The following is a 20,700-nucleotide window of genomic DNA, read 5'->3' as shown; positions in this document are numbered from 1 at the left end:
GAGACGACAGCCAGGCTTCCTGGGAGGGACAGTTCTCCTTTCTGTGGGGACGCTGATGTGACACCCTTGACGAGAAAAATCCACCTCAGACTGCCAACACCCTATGGTCTGTCTGTCCAGAGGGCACCCAGGTCTCCTCCATCCTCACAGCCTGGACCACAGGGAGGAGACGCCATGGCCCCCACCCTGACCGCCCTGCTCTGCCTCGGTGAGATGAGAAGGGGCAGGGGGAGCCCTGGTCTGGAGGGTCCCCCCAGCCAGCCTGCTCCCTCAGGGGGCCACAGGGCCCAGGAGGCTCCCAGGGAGGAGAGGCGCTGCTCAGAGCTGAGGGCAGACCTCTCACAGGGCTCTCTCTTCCAGGGCTGAGTGTGGGCCTGAGGACCCAGGTGCAAGCTAGTGAGTCTGTCCCCAGGGCCCAGCTCCCTCCTCTCGTGGGGACAAGGGTCTCCCCCAGGCCGCGGGGAGGGGGACGGCAGCTCGGGGCTCACGGAGGGGGAGTCTGGGAGGTCTGGGCTGAGATCTGGGGCCTGGAGGGGCCACCTGGTGAGCCCGCCTCTGATTTCCTTCCAGGGACCTCCCCTAAACCCATCATCTGGGCTGAGCCGGGCTCTGTGGTCTCCTCGGGGAGCCCCGTGACCATCTGGTGTCAGGGGCCCCTGAATGCCAAAAGATTCAGTCTGAACAAAGAGGGCGTCTCAGCCCCCTGGAACACACAGCCGCCACATGAGCCCTGGGACAAGGCCAACTTCTCCATCCCGCACGTCTCAGAGCAGGAGGCAGGGAGCTACCACTGCTCTCATTTCATCGGAGTTAACTGGTCAGAGCCCAGTGAGCCCCTGGAGCTCCTGGTGGCAGGTGAGGAGCCAGTGGGTCCATCGGGGACCAGACTCTGCACAGGCCCCCCCAGGGGAGCCCCAGGGGTGCTGCTGGGACCAGGGGAAGAAGGGCCCCAGGGAGGGGGACAGACGGAGACAGGGGTGGGGGGAGGGGAGAGACTCGGAGAAACAGAGGCAGCGCTGAGGGTCCAGAGAGGCCCGCGGAGCCTCGCTCAGAACCAGGGCCCGGCGCCCTCACCCCCTTCCTCTCTGCAGGGCGGCTCGGAGACAGCCCCTCGCTCTCGGTGCAGCCGGGCCCCTCGGTGGCCCCAGGGGAGAACGTGACCCTGCTGTGTCAGTCAGGAAACAGGACGGACACTTTCCTTCTGTCCAAGGAGGGGCCAGCCCATCGCCCCCTGCGTCTGCGCTCCGAGGACCAAGACGGGCGGTACCGGGCCGAGTTCTCCTTGAGTCCTGTGACCTCAGGCCACGGGGGCACCTACAGGTGCTACCGCTCACTCAGCAGAGAGCCCTATCTGCTCTCAAAGCCCAGCGAGCCCCTGGTGCTCGTGGTCTCAGGTGAGGGCCTAGTCTATCCGTCTGACTCAGCAGCTCGGGGCTCTGTGCCTGGGAGCGCGGGGCGGTCGTGCAGTGCGGGGCCCCTGAGGGAGGGGCCCCTGAGGGAGGGGCCTTGGAGCCCGCCTCTTCCTCCCGCACTGGGGTCCTGGAGGGGCAGGTGGGCAGTGGGAGGGTCTCGGGGAGGCCACAGGGCCGTGCAGGGCAGAAGGGAGTGCGGTGGGGACCCCGGGTCAACCCGGCGCACCCCTTCCTGGGCTCATTCCCAGGGCCCATGGGCCCAGCCACAGACCCAGATCCGAACCTGGGGAGTCTCGGGCTCTGTGCTGAGGGGAGACAGCCCACCCCAGGGCGCTTTGAGGTTCTCTGGGAGGACAAGGCCCCTCAGATCGTCAAGAGCCGGCGGGGAGTCGGGCAGAGATGGCGAGGGAGCCACAGGCTGCAGGGGCCTGAGGCTGCTGGATGGGGGTCAGTCTGGGGAGAAGCAGGCGCGCCCCCACCTCATCATGCCCCCGGAGGCTCCAGGGATCGCTCCCTCCCCCGCGCAGAGTCAAGCCCGCAGACGCAGAGGGCTGAGCAAGCGCCTGTGGGGGGCGGTGATGGGTCCGTGGGAGCCACGGTTGGGTGCCACCCCGAGACCCCGCAGACCACCGCTCAGGGCCGGCCCCCACCCTGTGCTGTCTGAGCGCCATCAGCTCAGGGTCCTGACCAGGAACGTCTGAGACAGTAAGATAAGACGCCCCGGGAGGCTCCCCGAGGAGGACACGGCCCACCCACAGCCTCCCTTCAGGACCCTCAGGCCCCCTGACACCCTCCCCCATCACCGCGGTCAGACCCGCGAGTGGGGACAAGGACACCGTCTCCGTCGGGGGCTGGGCTCGGGGCCACGTCCTCTCACGGAGGCGGGTGCCCCGGGCGCACACCCCGCTCCCGGGTGCCGGGGCCGGCGCTGACCTGTGCGCCCTCACCCCAGACTACACGGTGCAGAACCTCATCCGGATGGGCCTCGCGGCCTCGGTCCTGCTGCTCCTCGGGATCCTGCTCTGCCAGGCTCGGCACGACCGCGGAGGAGCCCGAGACGCGGCCCGGAGCTGAGCACGGGGACCCCGCACCGCCCGGAGCGCCGCAGTCCGGGACGCGAGCTTCCGGGCCGGAGCTTCGGGAAGAGCCTCTGCCGCGCGTGCTGGGTGCGCTGTCTGCGGAGACCCCGGGGAGAGACGCGCCGCGGGGCGGGAGGAGGCCCGGGCGTCACGGGGGGATCGGCCTCTGCTCACGGGGTCCCCTCCCTCCCGGGGAGGGCTCCCCGACTCCTCCCACCCCCGTCCGAGGCGCCTCCCACGTGGCAGGGGCGGGCCCTCCCCTTGCACCCCCGCAGGCTCTGCCCACCCCCATGAGGGACGTGGGCGTCACTGTTACTGCCCGCCGTCTCTGGTGTGCGCGATGACCTCCACCCCTTCTCAGAAACAGAGTGATGTGGACTTCTCCGGGGCTCCAGAGGTTAAAACTCTGCCTGCCTATGCAGGAGCCTCGGGTCCGATCCCTGGTCCCGGAAGACCCCAGCTAAGCCTGTGTGCCCCAACGACTGAGCCCGCGAGCCCGCGCGCTCTACAGCAGGGGAAACCCTGGGCTGCAACTGGAGAGTAGCCGCCACTCTTCACAGCCAGAGAAAAGCCCGTGGGCAGCAGCAGTGAAGAGCCATCACAGCCAAAAACAAATACTCAAATAAATATTTTTTAATATAAAACAGATTGTCATGTAAATAACTGAATAAATGGGTGGAAGTGGAGCCCCATTTGGAACAGACAGATCCAGAACTCTTCCCTGAACCCCCCGGGGCCCCTCGCGCCCTCCTGTCCTCATCGGATGACACGGGGTGTCATTTCTCCAGACACCATCGCTGCGAGGGGACACTCTGACGCTTGAAGTGACAGCCAGGTGCTGTGCTGGTAAACGGCTAAGGACACAACATTTTATGAAAAGCCCAGGTGTGTGAACTGGGTGTCTCCTTTGGTGCAAACGCTCTCCGTGGCCAGCCTCACGGAGCCTGGGTGAATGCGCTGAAGGCCGGGTGGGAAGGAAGCAGCAGGCTGACTTTCCCACAGGAGCGAGTCTGACCCAGCCAGCCCCCACTGATGGCCCCGCGTGCACAGATGTGTCCTTTGCATTACACATCACCGTTAGATCATTTCCATCTCAGTTTCAAGCCCCACTTTCCATGAAATCAGATGCCAAAGCCCTCGTCCATTCAGACGAGAGACAAAGAGAAAACAACGCAAGCACCAACTGCGGGAGAAAGCACGGAGCACTTTGACGCCTAATACCTTACAGGTTGGAGTGCAAATCGCCTCAGTCAATTTGGGGAGGAAATAACAACTATCGTTAAAAGGAAGAGACACACAGCCCCCACCCAAAGTTATATAACCGAGGGGAAAATTGTGTATAACCACCAGTACACAAGCAGGAGAAAAAGGGCAGAGGGGTCGCTCATATCAGACGGATCACAGAAAACCGCCTTGTCAAACCTGAACAGTTTGGTGTATACATGCGATGCAGCCTTTTCTGAGTTAAGAAAAGACTGTACTGACATACCAAGAGCTAACAAAGTCAAGACAGAACTCCTCTGACACCATTTGCTAGTGTCTCCCTTGCAAAATAAGTCAACACCAGTCTAGAAAGGTCTGCAACCTCTTGCGAGTGTTAGCTTTCCAGAGCTGCTGGGAAACCCACGAATCAGTTGCTGCACTTGGAGACATCTGGTCTTCCAGGCACTGCCTCCCCCTTCCTCCCACACCTCCCCCCAAACCACTGCGGGTTTCCCTGGGGCGTGGGGGGCACTTCCTTGACCCACTGGTCTGGACGGTGACGGGTGCCAGGTTGCTGTGCTGTGTCCGCAGGGACCTTAGGCTTCCCAGGGCCACAGCACATCCAGCTTGGTCCCCTCCCTTACTGGAGCAGACAGACAGCCTAGTTGAAAGGAACTAGAAGTGACGAACACGGATGATTTGGCTTTTTTGTTTAGTGTGAAAACACAAAGCAAGCCAGTGCTTGGCAAGAGTCCAAAGCTCTGGTCCTCCCCGTAAGTTTCCCCAATGAAAGCTCAAAGCGCAGCACCCTCTTACTCAGACCAGAATTTGACTGTAAACAGAAACAAGGAACATCATTTTTGGTACTATATATATATATACACATACACACACACATATACACACACACACACACACACACACACATACACACACACACACATACATACACACACATATACACACACATACATATATATATATACACATATACATACACACATATACACACACATACACACACATATATATACACACACACACATTTATATACACACACACACACATACACACATACATATACACACACATATACATACACATACACACATATACACACACATATACACACATACATATACACACACATATTTATATACACACACATATATACACACACACACGTATATACGTATGTGTGAGCTTGTGTGCTCACTGATGCCCAGCTCTTTAGACCCCATGAACGGTAGCCCACCAGTCTCCTCTGCCCATGGGATTTCCCAGGCAAGGATACTGGGGTGGGTGGCCACTTCCTCGTCCAGGGGACCTTCCCGACCCAGGGACTGAACCCGTGTCTCCTATAGCTCCTGCGCTGACAGGCGGATTCTTTCCCCTTGCACCATCTGGGATATATATATATACATATAATCTTCTAAAGAAAAAGACAGACTGGCCGCTTCTTCCCATCCATTACCAAAGCAAACCGAAAAACAAAACAGGATTGAAATACTGACTCAATATGCACTGTGATGAGGTTCACAAAGGAAACGCTTCAGGACAAGGACACCAGTCAGATGTGTGACCAGTGCCGAGCCACGCGCGCAGCAGCAAATAAGACAGCGCTACTTCTATTCACCAGGAAACATGATGACCAGCAAATAAGACAGCACTACTTCTATTTATCAGAAAACATGATGACCAGCTCCGAGCATCCATCCAACTCTCCCATGAAGGGGTCACAGCTGCACATGTGCCTGCACGTGCACACACACACTTACACACAAACCACCAGGTGTCACAAGCACCAAGAAAAACACGCGACACCGCAAGGCAGAGTGGCTGGCGTGAGGTGTGCGCAGAGTCAAGCTCCGGGGCTCACGTAGCTGGGTGTGGAGCCATGGCTGTAGGCCCGTCGGTGAGCCCTGAGCAGGGGCGCCCTGAGGGCCGGGAGGGGACGGCCGAGGCCAGGCTCCACGGCCTCCATGGCAGCATGACTTGGAGCTCAGGACCCCTGCGGGGGCAAGGCAGCCCAGGGGAGCCCCTGGGTCACACCCAGGGCCACTAGGGGACAGGACGGGGCCCGGTGTGCTGGCCTCTCTGCATCTCCTGCTGGGACCCTGGAGGGCACGTTCTCCCCTTGACTGCCCACCTTCCGGCCCTCGGGTCTGCCCAGGCGGTACACAGATACAGCCTCTCAGCCGGGAGAGAGCACCTGGAGCCCAGAGGTAGGGGGACTGTCAGGGGAGGGCGTGGGGACTGCGGAAGCACTGCGCCCCAGGCCGAGGTCCGGAGGAGAGACCTCCTTCCAGCAACCACCCACTGCCCTGGGCGTCCGGAGCGGCTTGCGAGGCCACCATTAGGACTAAGGCAGTCCTTGCAGAGGTGGGCAGAAAGGACGGCAGTGGGCGGACAGCCTTCCCTTTCTGTCCCCCAGACTCGGAGCGTTCAGGTGGAACAGCTCTGGGATGGCCCCCTCCCGGGGTGCACTTGGGGTCATCATCTGGGGACTGCAGCTGCTAACCCGAATCAGGGTGAGACGGCCCCCACGTCCACTCACCAGGGTTCCTGAGCCCGATGGCCACCCCGTCCTCTACGTTAAGGCCGCAGATGTCGGAGGCGCGGGGCAGGGCAGAATGGGGAACAGTGCCGCCTTTGCGGGCTCAGGCGATGCTCTGAGGGGGGAGTTCTCACAGCATGGCCCCTTCCTGCTCCCCTGCCCTCTTCCACACACCGAGCAAAGTCCTCTCTGGAGCGGCCCCCAGGTCTTGCCTCGCCCCAGCCTCCCCCCTTCTCTTCCAGCCGCTGGGCAGGAACAGTCAAGCCGACCCGGAGAAGCCCCCTGCTCTAAACACCCCTGCCCAGGGGAGACTGGGAGGCAAGGTGACCACCGCGGTCATCGCAGACCCTGGAGGCAGGCAGTTCAAATAGCGAACGCGGTGGGGCTTGAGAAACACAGTACGCTCTTGGGGAACATTTCGCTGAGCCCCAGGCCACCCAGACTTCTTGAGGCGAATGAGGAGCAGCGTGAAGGCCCAGGGGCAGGAACCAGGGCGGGGCCAGGACGCAGGGCTGCACGGTGGCTCCCCTGCCGAAGTCACAGGCAGGGCCGGGTCCGGGCGGGATTACCCCCAAGCCTGCCCGTGAAGGAGGCCACCGGCCCCTGGAGAGTCTGGGATGCCAGAGCAGAGCCAGAGGCCAGAGGCGGGCCGGGGAGCCCGGTGCCCAGGCTGTGTCAGAAACACCTCAGGTTGAAGAAGCCCAGAGCGGCGGGAGACTCCCTCAGGGACCGTGAGGAGGCTGGCGGTGACGTCGGTGGCGAAGACCCTAACCCTAACCCCGTGAGGCCGCGGGCGGGCCCCCAGTCCCGGCTGGTCTGGACGGACTCGGAGAGGCCCTGCCGGCGCGGGCGGGGAGGCGGGTCAGGGCCCCAGGCGAGCTGCTTTTCTCCCCGCCGGCCTCCCAGCTTCTCCCGAGGCCGGGCGGCCCTCCTGCCCGGGGTGTGCGGCCGTGGACATGGTCTCTCTTGCCTGCAGGGCAGCTGGCCTTCCGGCGCCCCCAGGTCCCTGCGGACGTCTTCAGCACCCTGGCCAGGCTCGTGAGCCTCCGGGCCGCCTTCAGCTCCGGGAACCGGGGCTTGCGGCCCGCTTCTTCGGGATGGGATGCTTCAGTGTGGGCTTGCCTACCAGGGTCCGGGCGGCCTCTGAGGCACCGGCTGAGTCTCCAGGCCGGGGCCCCCGGGCGTCTGAGTCGGGCCATCCTCTCCTGAGGACGAGGAGGCGGACGTGGAGGACTGGAGGGCGCGCCGGGTTCCTGAGCCTGGAGCGCCGCCTACAGGAGGACATTCCGTGCGCGTCCCCGGCCGGCCCCAGGGCGCTGGCCACCCTTCCGGCCCTACACCTGCCCCTCGGGCTCCTCTCCCGGAAAGCCGAGGGCAGGCTCGGGTCGGGGTGTCTCCCTTGGCGCCCAGCCTTTGTGCCTGGGGGGCCCGTCGCGCTACTTGACCAGGCACCCGCGCTCGCCCTTGCGGAGCAGATGGCTCAGACTGCGCGCGGCGCGGAAGGATAGACCCGCTCGGCGGCGTCGGACCCTCCGCGCGGCCCGCGGCGCCCCGCCCCGCGGCGCCCCGCCCCGCGGCGCCCCGCCCGCAGAGCCCTATGCTCCCACGCACAGCCACCGCCTAGCACCCACCCGCCCTGCGGTGGTGTTTTAAACGACAGACACAGTCACCAAGTTCAACTACTACAGTGAAAGTGAAAGTGAAGTCGCTCAGTCGTGTCCGACTCTTTGCGACCCCATGGACTGTAGCCCACCAGGCTTCTCTGACATGGGATTTTCCAGGCAAGAATATTGGAGTGGGTTGCCATTTCCTTCTCCAGGAGATCTTCCCCACCCAGGGATTGAACCCGGGTCTCCCACATTGTAGGCAGACGCTTTACCATCTGAGCCACCAGGGAAGTTACACAAAATACATGCCTACCAGGCAAATCATATGTAGATTATCATTTTATAAAACTAACATTTGTCTACCACATATCTAGCAGACTCACAATATTCTCCAGCAATAAATAAAGCTCATAAGCTAAAGCTTCCTACATCATCTGCTCTCAAACAACTACTACAGTAATACACACCAATTTTCAAGCATGACAGCGAAAAAGTGAAGAAACACTGTGTATGTGTGTGATGTATTCCACTGCATCCGATTCACAAGGAGACAACACATGCTACCTGGGGAGGCAGAACTTTGTGGAATCTTAGCACTAGAGGAAGATGGGCTGGAGGAAGCACAAGCTGGAATCAAGATTGCCGGGAGAAATATCAATAACCTCAGATATGCAGATGGCACCACCCTTATAGCAGAAAGTGGAGAAGAACTAAAGAGCCTCTTGATGAGAGTGAAAGTAGAGAGTGAAAAAGTTGGCTTAAAACTCAACATTCAGAAAACTAAGATCATGGCATCTGGTCCCATCACTTCATGGCAAATAGATGGGGAAACAGTGGAAACATGTTTGTGACAGACTTTATTTTGGGGAACTCCAAAATCACTGCAGATGGTGAGTGCAGCCACGAAATTAAAAGACGCTTGCTCCCTGGAAGAAAAGTTATGACCAACCTAGACAGCATATTAAAAAGTAGAGACATCACTTTGCCAACAAAGGTCCATCTAGTCAAAGCTACGGCTTTTCCAGTAGTCATGTATGGATGTGAGAGTTGGACCATAAAGAAGTCTGAACGCTAAATAAAGAATTGATGCTTTTGAACTGTGGTGTTGGAGAAGACTCTTGAGAGTCCCTTGGACTGCAAGGAGATCCAACTAGTCCATCCTAAAGGAGATCAGTCCTGGGTGTTCATTGGAAGGACTGATGGTCAAGCTGAAACTCCAATACTTTGGCCACCTGATGCGAAGAGCTGACTCATTTGAAAAGATCCTGATGCTGGGAAAGATTGAGGGCAGGAGGAGAAGGGGACGACAGAGGATGAGATGGCTGGATGGCATCACCGACTTGATGGACATGAGTTTGGCTAAACTCCGGGAGTTGGTGATGGACAGAGAGGCCTGGCATGTTGCAGTCCATGGGGACATAAAGAGTCAGACACGGCTGAGCAACTGAACTGAACTGAGAACTAGAGGAAGGAAAGCTCCCACGTGACCTCCTGGTCCTCACACACCGGGGAGGGGGCAGGGGTCGCTGTCAGAGGGAAGCTCGGGGGCTGCTGGAACACGGTCCTGTCCCTCCTGACCCTCGGGTACCGACTCCTGTCTGCAGCTCCTTACTGGTGAGCCATCCCTTTGCTCCATCACCCTCCCTAGCTTCTCACCCCTGAGTGAGGCGGGGCTGAAGCAGGCTGGGGAAAGCCACCCCCTGCGCTAGGGGCTGATTCACAGCAGAGTGGCTGTGTCCATCAGTCACGGCAAACCCTCCACACACTCTCAGTGTGTTTTGCACGCACCATGACCTCAGCTGCCCAATCAGCATCACTGAGTCCAGCCAGACGATGAGCCACTGCCAAGGGGGAAACAGCTTCACACACACTCTACCACCGGACAACATGCGGTGCAGAATTTAAACGGAGTCCATATGAATTTCTGAACATAAAAGTCAAGAATCTCAATCTGGCTGGAGGCCGCCACTGCGGACCTGAGGGGTTCAACCCTACGGGCAGTAGGGTGGGGTCACAGAATGTTTGGTTTCAGACTGAACCACATCAGGAAGCCTGAACTCTTATCTGGTCCCCACTGAGGCGAGTGGGTGGAGGAGAAGGGCCTCCCTCTCCTCTGGAATTCCTATGCCACAGGTCCTCAGAACGATGAACTAGAATGAGCCGGTCAAATACAAAAGCACAACTGTAGAGGCGGGATCAGCTACATAATTTAGGGGAACAGTGAAAATCGAGAATGCAGGGCCCCACGTTCACATGTCAAGACGGTAACGGGAGAGCATTAAAGCCAGGTGGAAGCCTGCCTGATCTCACAGCCCTCCGCCCGCGAGCGGCTCTGCAAGGAGCAGTGGGCAGCCGGCGGGTGCCCAGCATGGTGCCTCCTGGGGCCCCGCCCACGTGGGTGCCACATGCGCACCACGCACTCCACGCGCACTCCACCACGAAACTATCAGGTGGGGGTCGTCTCCTCTTTTGTGAGGGCGCTCCCAGGCTCATGCAGGAAGTTACCTAAAAACACGGGATTAGGGCAACGGTCTAAACCACTGACGTGTCTGACTCCCGGAACCTGCCTGCTCCACCATACGGCTCCCAGCTGAGGCCTACCCAGTCCCGCCCTGAGTAGCTGGCAGGACCTTCATGCCCACCTGCATGGTCGGATGTGCATCTTAACCCCAGGCTCTCTAACCAAGGCCAGCAGCCGCATGCAGGGGAGTCACACTCTGGGGTCAGGGTTCCCGGGCTTCCATTCCCAGATGGAAATTTCTGGAGATCTGAGCCTGAGGAACAGATCCAGTGACCCTGAGTCTTGGTGCTGTCATCCAGTGAATGGAAAGGCCCCAGCAGAAGGAGAGCTCCGATGACAGGCCCTGAAATAACTAGTCCGACACGGGTCTCCACTCCCTGGGAGAACTTGGGTGTGGAGAGGAGGAAGCCTGGGGCCTCTTGATCAGAGGATCTCTCTGCACCAGGATCCTGGGTTTTCGGCCTTGTGTGCCGAGCACTGAGCAGGTGACAACTCGGGGAGGGGGAAGGAGGGACACTGAGCTCCAGCAGCAGCAGGCACCCTGAGACCCGCACACAGGACAGCTGCACCAGTCTCTGCAGGTGGGTCAGACAGGGCAGGGCCCCGAGCCCTCTCCCCTCTCTCTGCTTTTGTCCTCAGGGATAAAATGGAAAGTGATACACAAACAGATGACCTGGTGGTTTCTGACAAAGGGTCAAGACAACGCAAGGGGGAAAGGACATTCTCTGAGACAAATGGAGCTGGGAAATCTGGATACCCACCCGCAGAAGAACGAAGCGCAATGTTACACATGCACATAAAAAGATCAGCTCAGAATGGGTCCAGGTAACAGCCGAGATTCTCTAAGAGAAAACACAGAGTAAATCTTCATCATGTTGACTTGACGACAGATTCTTTGCTACGACAGGAAAAGGACCAGAAGAAAAGAAAAAAAAAAGATGAATTTCACCAAAATTTAATCTGGTGGTACCTCAAAAACACTCTCCAGAGTATAAAAGACACCCAACAAAATTTGAAAAAAATATTAGCACACCGTCTAGTCAGAGTATAGTATCCTGATATATGAAGAATATCTTTAACTCAATAACAAGAAATGACCCAATATTTTTAAAACGGTCAAAGGTTTAAATAGATATGTCTACAGAGAAGATATACAAGTGGACGGCTAGCACATGAAAGGGCATTGAGAACATCTGTCATTAGGGAAAGGAAAGTTAACCCATGATGAGATGCCGTTTGAACCCAGCGGGATGGACCATGATTTGAGAAATTAACAATGGTGATGAGGATGTGGAGAAACCCGAAGCCGTGAAATCGCGGGTGAGGATGGGAAGCGGCTCCACCGCCGCGCAAAGCAGGTCGGCATCTCCTCGAAACGCAAGCCCGAATTAGCATTTGACCCAGAAGTCCCGCCTCTTGGTGCAGTTTCAGTTATGCAAGATGAACAGGATCTGGAGACCTGCTGCACCAGGGGTGCCTGTGGCTGAGCACACTGTGCTGTGAGCCAGACGGCACGGAAAGCAGACCCCCTGGTAAGCGCTCCTACCACAATTTAAAAAAAAAAGCTGCCAACAGACTCTCAAATATTTACGCAAGTGTGTTCATTGAGGTAGCCACAGGAGACAAAAAAGGATGACAATCCGAATGTCTATCACTGATGAGTGGATAAACAAAAATACCATTCACTGTTTTCAAATGGTATTTTGTCCAAAGCATGGAGACAGAGGCCCCAGGAGGCTCGGTGGGGACAGACTTTCTTGGGGGAGAGGGGAATGTCCTCTGCCTGGATCTGACCCCAGCCCTCGGCGCAGAGCAGACCTGGAGCGTCCAGGACATGTGGTGGGGCTGGGCGCTCACAGAGAACTCTCTTCCAGGGCTCTGCTGGGGCCCATGGGACCAGGGACAGCCAGGTGAGCCCCTAGACCTCCTGCTTCCACCCACCACCCCTGGTCATTGGGGAGCACAGCGGGTCGGGGCCGCTGGTGGCCCGTCTGGGAGGGGCCTGGGTGACAGCTGGGGAAGCTGGGGGAGAAGGTGCCCTGACTCCTCAGGTCTGATTCCTTTCCAGAGGTTCTCCCCAGACCCTCCATCCAGGCCGACCCAGGCACCATGGTCGCCCAGGGGAGCCCGGTGACCATCTGGTGTCAGGGGTCTCTGCTGGCAGACATCTACCATCTGTATAAAGAGAGGGGCTCTGTATACTGGGAGGCTAAGGCCCCACAGGACTCCAGGAACAAGGCCAGGTTGCACTTTGAATCCTTGAGCTCAAGTGATGCTGGGCAGTATCAGTGTGCATATCAGAGCAGGAACCGCTGGTCAGAGCGGAGTGCCCCCCTGCCCCTGATGGTGACAGGTAAGAGGGCGGGCCGATCCCTCCCACCGTGGGCTCCACCTCACGGGCAGAGCAGCAGAGTGTGGGCTCAGGGGGCCCCTCCCCTCCCAGCCCACACCTGGGGTCACTGGGGCGGGGGTCCCCCTTTAACACAGCCCCTCCCCCCAGGACTGTACAAGGCGCCCTCCCTCTCCACCCGCCCAGGGGCCTCAGTGCCCCGGGGAGAGAACGTGACCCTGCAGTGTCGCTCTGAGGTCTGGTCAGACACCTTCCACCTGTCCAAGGAGGGGTCGCTTGCTCCTCCCCAGCACCTTCGTCTGCAGGACACGGCTCCACCCGTTCAGGTCAACTTCACCCTGAGTGCTGTGACCTCGGCCCACAGTGGGACCTACAGGCGCTACAGCTCACAGAACACCGCCCCCTACCTGCTGTCCCTGCCCAGCGACCCCCTGGAGCTCCTGGTCTCAGGTGAGGAGCCCCGTGCCCATACCCACTGAGGAGTCAGACCCACAGCTCAGCCCTGTCCCTGGGGAGCTCTGGGCTGCTTGGGAAGAAGGGAGACACGGGGACATCAGCCACAGGTGACCCCACCTCACGGAGGGATGGATAATACAAGGGGGTCCCTCTCCCTCTACTCCACGTACCCCCTCCCCAGGGTCCAGGCAGTGCTAGATGTGCAGAGAGGGAACTGAAGAGTAGAAAGCTCTGGGCTTTGAGGGAAGACACGGAGCTAAAAGCAGCATGAAGACCCAGACACACCCCCACATCCTCCTCCTGTCCTTGTTCCAGGAAGCAGCTGGGGCCTGGAGACCCCATCCACATGCGCGAGCTCCACGTCCGCTGAGTAACCGAGTCCTCCTAGCCTAGAGGAGATGAAGTCTTCCTGGCCCTGGGCGACCTCCTGTTCCCCCTTCCCCACTAAACCTTTACAGGTTGCTTGCCATAGGGTCTAAGATGGGGTGGGGATGAAGGGAGAGGGCTTCAGGGCTCAAGTATAACTGAGCTCACTGGTCCCTACTGGCTGCTCAGAGTGAGAAGAAATGCGTGAAGGGGAAGCCACCCAGCTCGGGAGGGAGAGAAGAGGAGGCGGCCTCCCCGCCTCTGTCCGTGGTGCTGATTTCCGGGAGCCCGAGAGTCAAGGGCACCAAGAGAACCAGCCACGCAGTGTGAAGGGCAGAGTGAGGGTGGCCTCTGTCCGTGGTGCTGATTTCCGGGAGCCTGAGAGTCAAGGGCACCGAGGGAATCAGCCCCACAGTGTGTAGGGCAGAGTGAAGGTGGCCTCTGTCCGTGGTGCTGATTTCCGGGAGCCTGAGAGTCAAGGGCACCAAGGGAATCAGCCCCGCGATGTGCAGGGTAGAGTGAAGGTGGCCTCCCCGCCTCTGTCCGTGGTGCTGATTTCCGGGAGCCTGAGAGTCAAGGGCACCGAGGGAATCAGCTCCACAGTGTGCAGGGCAGAGTGAAGGTGGCATCTCATTTCCAGGTCAAAGAGGTGGGGGGATTCACTGGACAGTTATATGTAAATCAATGAAAGTAGAACATTCTCCAACACTACACAAAAAAAACTCACAATGGTTTGAAGACGTAAATGTTAGACATAACATCATAAAACTCCCGGAAGAGAACATGTGTCAAGCACTCTTTGATATACATTGTATCAACATTTTCATAGATCAGTCTCCCAAGGCAAAATAAATAAAAGCAAAAATTAACAAATGGGACCTCATCAAATCTAAAGCTTTAGCACAGCAAGGAAATCATCAACTTGAAAAGACAACACACGGAATGGTAGAAACATTTGCAAATGATATGACCAAAATATATGAACTGCTCATATGACTCAAAAATCAAAGAAACAAACAACCCATCAAAAATGGGCAGAAGAGCTGAAGAGACATTTTCCCAAAGACATACAGATGGCCAACGGGCACATGAGAAGATTCTCAACACTGTCAATTTTTAGAAAAATACAGATCAAACCTGCAATGAGTTACCACCAAACACCAGTTGAAATGGATATCAACAAAATCTACAGGTAATAAACGCTGGAGAGGGTGTGGAGAAAAGAAAACCCTCCGAAACCATTGGGACATGTGTGTGCTTCAGTCGTGTCCAACTTTTTGCGGCCCTATGGACTGTAGCCTGCCAGGCTCCTCTCTCCATGAGATTCTCCAGGCAAGAATACTGGAGTGGGTTGTCATGCCGTCATCCAGGGCATCTTCCCCACCCAGGGATTGAATGCGCGACTCTTAGGTTTCCTACATTGGCAAGCGGCCTCTACCACTAGCTTCACCTCTTGTACCTTGAAAGGCGCTTTTCTTTCAGCTTAGAGCCATCCTGCCTGTGGCCACAAGGGGGCAGACGAGAGACACGCCAGAGTCGGTCCTCGCGGTGAGACCCTGTTCAGGAGACACCCCTAGGGCTTCCCGCTGAACGGGTGCATCCTTCCCCCAAACCAGCGTCTGCCCTCAGAAAAAGCCACCTGAGTCCAGGAGAGACGACGCGCCCAGCCGGTCCAGCAGAGGCTCTTAAAGACTCCTCAGTTAGAGAGTCCTCATACTTCACTGGTTAAATGAACCTCCCATCTAAACTGCTAATTCCCACATCTCTGCCACATCATAGCACCACAGACTTCAAGGTGATGAATTCAGCAGAAAGCCCTGGACTGGAAGTTTGAACCATGAGGTTTCAGAAAGAGTACCATGGGTTGGTATGTTGAATGTGGATAAATCACATTTCCTTTCCCTGGCAGGTCCTGCCTCTGTTTAACAAAAAAGCAACTATGATTCTACAAAGTAGTTGTGGGGCTCAAGAACTGGGGCACTGTGACTCCACCCAGGGCAAGAGACAGTCGGCCAGAAGTGCAGATTTAGGAGCTCCCTAATTATTGAAAACAATTGTCTTAAAGAGGTTCCGTGAACTGACCTTCCACAAGGCGCCCAGAGCACAGAATGGGCAAGGACAGTCCCGTCAATAAACGGGGCTGGAAGAGCCAGAGGAGAGCAGGCAGGGGGATGGGACTGGACCCTCAGCTCCCCCTACACGTGACATCATCTCAGAACACAGCAGGGACCGACTCAGGGCCTGAGACCGTGAGAGAACAAGGAGAAAGCACGGGGGGAGCTTCGTGACGCGGGCGTGGACACGGTTTCTGCGGATACGACTCCGCAAGCACGGGCAGCAAAGACAGAAACAGACCAGGGGGGGCCCGGTGAGTAAAGCCTCCTACACAGCAAAGGACGCGGTCAACAGGAAAGGCCGTGTGTGCACCGGGAGATGACGCGTGCAAACCACACAGCCGATAAGGAGCTACTTCTGCAATACACAAGGAGCTCACACAACTCAACGCAAAGCAACAAACACCCCGGTTTTTAAATGGGCAAAGGACCTGAACAGGCATCTCTCAAAAGACGACGTCCAAATGACCAAACGGGACGTGGGAAGGTGCTCAACCTCCCCCAGCCCTCAGGGGCGCACATCAGAGCCAGTGAGCTGTCACGGCGCGTGTTACAGGCGCTTGACTGCTCAGAAAAGACAGAGACGAGTGCTGCCAAAAGGCGGGGAAGAGAGAGCCTGGTGCACGGTCGCAGGGAACGCAATCGGTGCAGCCTCTGTGGAAAACAGTGCGCGGTGTCCTCAGAAACTAAAACCAGAACTACCGACCACCTGATCCAGCAATTCCACTCCTGGGTATGTATCCAAAGAGGAAGCCAGGGCCTCACAGACGCATCTGCACTCCTGTGTTCATGGCAGCGTTGGTCCCAGTAGCCGGATGTGGCCACAACCTGGCTGTGTGTCAATAGGTAAATGCACAAAGAAAATGCCAGATACACACACACACACACAAAGGAGTGTCATTCAGCCTTAAAAAAAAGTGAACTCCCTCCTTTTGAGACAACATGGATGAACCTGGAGGACATTGTGCCGGGTAAAGCCAGCCAGCCAGCCAAACAGAGCAGGAGCTCCCTGACCTGTGGGCTCGCATAGTCAGACTCAGAAGCACAGACAGGTAGTTGACAGAGGCTGGGAAAGTCGGGGTGGGAATGGGGAGGTGCTGGTCACGGGGAACAAAGTCTCAGGGACGCAGACAAGTAAGTTCTGGAGGCCTGATGTGCAGCGACGCGACTACAGCTGACCGTCCTCTACTGTGGACTCAGTCCTGCTCTGAGCGTAGCCCGGAAGCATCCTCGCCAGACCCGCAAACCAAGGTCACCTCCGGGAGCTGATGGCCACGCTACTTAGCATGACTGTGCTGTTTCACAGTGTAAGCGTGTATCAGAACATCAAGCTCTACCTCTGAAACATACAACTCTTTGTCAGTTATACCTCAAGAAAGCTGAAAAGTTTTCTTTCATTTAAGTAGACCAAACACACTGTAAGTTATTCCATTTCTAATTTAAGCCAGTTACGCCCATGTTTAATATATGTACTGACACATTTATTTCTGAACAAATGTGCAGTCTCCTCCTCCGCTGAAGAAAACAAGGTCCTAATTATACTCCACCTGAACTCTGAGGATTCACGTACAGGTGTGCGTGCATGCACACCTGTGCACCTGCGCGTACGTGTATCTGTGGCCATGTTTGTGTGTGCCACTGTAATCTTCCAAAGCTCATTTTTCGGCCATGCGTTCCTCACTGTTGCATCTCACTTGCTCCATGACATCAGTTAGTATTCCTTTCAGTGTGAAAACAGTCAGTATCTTAGACCTTGCACCTCTGGTAAAGCCATCTCTCACCCTCACTCTCTATCAAGCTACTTGAAAACATGTTATGTTTTTAATGAAGTGTGTGACTCAGCGACGAGGAGAAGAACATACAGTTGAAGGTTAAGGGGTCCATCCTCCCACAGCCCTCCTTCTCTCTGAGCAAGACGCAGCCTGATCTGGTGGGTTTAGTGGCTGAGATCCCACCCACAGGTCAGAAGTGGTGCCCGAATTTCAGGATTCAGAGACTTCCCCCTCTAACGACCCTTTCACGTTTCTCCCTTACAAATAATTTTTTGTCTCAGTATAAAATTGTTCCTAATGAATTCCCTGAAGGTGTTTCTCCAATATCTCCTGGCATCACCTTTTTGTAGGAAGTAGTCTGGTCCCAGTGAGCTTGTCATTCTCTTGATAACTGAAAAAGGTCAGTTTTCATTCCAATCTCAATGAAGGGCAATACCAAAGAATGTTCAAACTACCGTACAATTGGTCTCATTTCACATGCTAGCAAGGTAACACTCAAAATCCTTCAGTCTAGGCTCCAGCTGTACCTGAACCAAGAACTTCCAGATGTACAGAGTGGATTTAGAAAAAGGCAGAGAAATCAGACATCAAATTGCCAAACATCTGTTCAATCATGGAAAAAGCAAAGGAATTCCAGAAAAACATCTACTTCTGCTTCATTGACGACACGAAAGCCTTTGATTGTGTGGATATTAACAAACTGTAGAAAATTCTTAAAGAGATGGGAATACCAGACCATCTGACCTGCCTCCTGAGCAACCTGTATGCAGGACAAGAAGCAACAGACCGGACATGGAACAACTGACTGGTTCAAAACTGGGAAAGGAGTATATCGAGGCTGTATATAGTCACCTCGTTTATTTAATTTGTATGCAGAGTACATCATGCCAAATGCTGGGCTGGATGAAGCACAACATGGATTCAGCATTTCTGGGAGAAATATTAGTCACCTCAGATATCCAGATGACATCACCCTAATGGCAAAAAGTGAAGAGGAACTAAAGAGCATCTTGATAAAGATGAAAGGGGACAGTAAAAACGTGGTTTAAAACTAAACATTCAAAAAACTAACATCATGGCATCCAGTCCATCACTTCATGGCAAACAGATAGGCAAACAATGGAAGCAGTGACAGACTTTATTTTCTTGGGCTCCAAAATCCCTGCGGACAGTGACCGCAGCCATGAAACTAAGATGCCTGCTCCTTGGAAGAAAAGCTATGACAAACCTAAACAGCGTATTAAAAAGCAGAGACATTACTTTGCTGACAAAGGTCTGTCTCGTCAAAGCTATGGATTTTCCAGTGGTCAGGTATGGACATGAAAGTTGGACTATAGAGAAAGCGGAGCACCAAAGAATTGATGTCTTCGAACTGTGGTGTTGGAGAAGACTCTTGAGAGTCCCTTGGACTGCAAGGAGATCAAACCAGTCAATCTTAAAGGAAATCAACCCTGAATATTCATTGGAAGGACTGATGCTGAAGCTGAAACTCCAATACTTTGGTCACCTGATGCGAAGAGCTGATTCATTGGAAAAGACCCTGATGCTGGGGAACGTCGAGGACAGAAGAATTAGGGGCGACAGAGGCCGAGAGGCTGGACGGCATGAGTATCTCAATGGACCTGAGCCTGAGCAAGCTCTGGGAGACAGTGATGGACAGGGAAGCCTGGCGTCCTGCAGTCCATGGGGGTCACAAAGACTCAGACGCGGCTTAGCGACTGAACAACAATGGATTTAAAATAAGTTTCACCTTTTCCTGTTGCCTCTCTTTCCTTGCCTCAGACACCCCCGTGAATCAGCAGGCTGCTCTCCGCAGCACTGTCTTCATTCGGGGGTCACGCTGAGGGCCACCCCTCTCACACTCACCATCTCTCATAAAAGGTCTCTCGAGGGACTGGCCCGGGAGGCAGGCTGATCGGGGGGCCCTTGGCAGCCACCCAGCGCCCTGGAGTCCACGGTCGCAGACTCTGCCCCTGCTCAGAGCTGTGCACACAGGGTGGGCTGGGGGGCCCGCAGCCTCCCGCAGGTGGGCGCCGTGGCTTACAGCGTGGCACCGAGTGTGTTCCTGCCACACGTGGGAGGCTGCGTGGTGCGGACCGCAGGCCTGAGGCTGTGAGTGGAGGGCTCCCAGTGCCCACCAGACACTGCGGGAGGGGGGCTCCAGGTAGCAGCCTCCATCGGAGCCCTGACCCCCCCTGCCTGTGAGGACGGGCGCCTCTCTGTGTCCACACGGGTGGGAACCTTCCTTCGACCCCGAGACAATCCCCGCCGCCGGGGCACACCGCCTACTGCTCCGGGCACTGCTGTGCTTTCCTCTCCATCTGGGGAACTTTTTTGCTGCACTTGCCTGTGGCTACGTGTTTCAGAAGCACTCTCCGTAGCACGTCTCAGCGTTAGGAGCAGAGGAGGCTCTGGGTGGGCACCACACTCACCCCCTTTGGTGCAGTCTGAGCCGGCAGCCCTTCACGTCCACCCTCTCCTGCCATCACCTCCTCTGGAAATTAACCACGATGATGGCAGCAGTGACCACGGCCCCTCTGGGGGGGGGCTTCGGGACAACATGCAGAGGAGGAGACTCGGGCACAGAGAAAGGGCACTGCCGCTCCAGGTGCAAGAGCAGCGGGCACACGTTTATAGCAACATCTGTTTTACATCAGAGTGAGAGCTCTGACCCCAGTCAACACCCCCTAAAGTTTGCAGGTCGATGACAAGATCGGGAGGACACGGTGCCCAAGGACCCGGGGGACTCGGGGAGGCAGGAAGCAGCCACGGGCTTGTTCCCAGGAAGGCAGGCTGGACGGTGATGCAATAAAGAGAGACGCCCCTGAAGGGGGCTGTGACAGGGGAAACCCACACTCCAGGGCAGGGGAGGAGTCGGTTTCCTTCCTTATTCCCTGAGCGGCTCCTCTGGGCTCTTGGCCACGTGGACTCCACTGAGCCCCAGGGAGATGCTGACATGTGTCTCTGGGAATCTGAGCCCTGCAGGGCAGCAGGAGCCAGCATCCTCCCCGAAGCATCTCCAGGGCCTGGTGACCCTGTCCATGGTGAGGACCCCACGGGAACCTGCTAATGGACAGGCAGAGGAGGAAACAGACCCCGAGGCGAGGCTCGCAGAGGGAAGGCCATCTCCTGGATGCCCTCAGCTGGAAGGGGCGTCTCAGGAACACACTGGGACTGTCATGGGGACGACGGCCAGACTTTCAAGAAGAGGCTGTTCCCCTTCTTGCGGGGACGCTGATGTGACAGCCGCGTGACAGGAAGCA

At 56.6% G+C, this 20,700-nt stretch overlaps 2 protein-coding genes across 3 annotated transcripts; both read left to right on the top strand.

Annotated features, from left to right (window-relative positions):
- Nucleotides 1-68: 68 nt before the first annotated feature.
- LOC145514504 (leukocyte immunoglobulin-like receptor subfamily B member 4) lies at nt 69-3,135 on the top strand. 2 transcript variants are annotated; one of them, XR_014060185.1, is made up of 6 exons: nt 69-208; nt 361-396; nt 571-855; nt 1,092-1,394; nt 2,365-2,578; nt 2,914-3,135. XR_014060185.1 is itself a non-coding variant. In XM_081512374.1 (5 exons), the coding sequence occupies exons 1-5, from the start codon at nt 175-177 to the stop codon at nt 2,484-2,486; spliced, it is 780 nt and encodes a 259-aa protein (XP_081368500.1). In that variant the 5' UTR covers nt 69-174; the 3' UTR covers nt 2,487-3,135. The 2 variants fall into 2 exon arrangements, 1 of the variants encoding a protein (XP_081368500.1); XM_081512374.1 differs by having other exon boundaries at nt 2,365-3,135.
- A 6,956-nt stretch (nt 3,136-10,091) lies between these two features.
- On the top strand, nt 10,092-14,568 carry LOC145512481 (uncharacterized). Its single transcript, XM_081506169.1, has 4 exons — nt 10,092-10,308; nt 12,448-12,732; nt 13,056-13,179; nt 13,501-14,568. Exons 1-4 carry the CDS (start codon nt 10,092-10,094, stop codon nt 13,553-13,555), a joined length of 681 nt encoding a protein of 226 aa, XP_081362295.1. The 3' UTR covers nt 13,556-14,568.
- The last annotated feature ends 6,132 nt before the right edge of the window (nt 14,569-20,700 follow it).

Source organism: Giraffa tippelskirchi, chromosome 7 (assembly GCF_054371585.1).
Source record: "Giraffa tippelskirchi isolate mGirTip1 chromosome 7, T2T-mGirTip1v1.2.pri, whole genome shotgun sequence".
Classification (NCBI taxonomy): domain Eukaryota; kingdom Metazoa; phylum Chordata; class Mammalia; order Artiodactyla; family Giraffidae; genus Giraffa; species Giraffa tippelskirchi.
Note: the sequence above shows the minus strand (reverse complement) of the source record. Positions and strands in the feature narration are given on the sequence as shown.

Excerpts from the sequence above, each read along its gene's own strand:
- LOC145512481 (XM_081506169.1), top strand. The coding sequence starts at position 10,092 with ATGCAGGGCCCCACGTTCACATGTCAAGACGGTAACGGGAGAGCATTA. Across the intron at positions 10,309-12,447 it reads CTCCACCACGAAACTATCAG|AGGTTCTCCCCAGACCCTCC; the intron begins GTGGGGGTCGTC and ends ATTCCTTTCCAG. Across the intron at positions 12,733-13,055 it reads CCTGCCCCTGATGGTGACAG|GTCAACTTCACCCTGAGTGC; the intron begins GTAAGAGGGCGG and ends CCACCCGTTCAG.
- LOC145514504 (XM_081512374.1), top strand. The coding sequence starts at position 175 with ATGGCCCCCACCCTGACCGCCCTGCTCTGCCTCG. Across the intron at positions 856-1,091 it reads CCTGGAGCTCCTGGTGGCAG|GGCGGCTCGGAGACAGCCCC; the intron begins GTGAGGAGCCAG and ends TCCTCTCTGCAG. Across the intron at positions 1,395-2,364 it reads CCTGGTGCTCGTGGTCTCAG|ACTACACGGTGCAGAACCTC; the intron begins GTGAGGGCCTAG and ends CCCTCACCCCAG.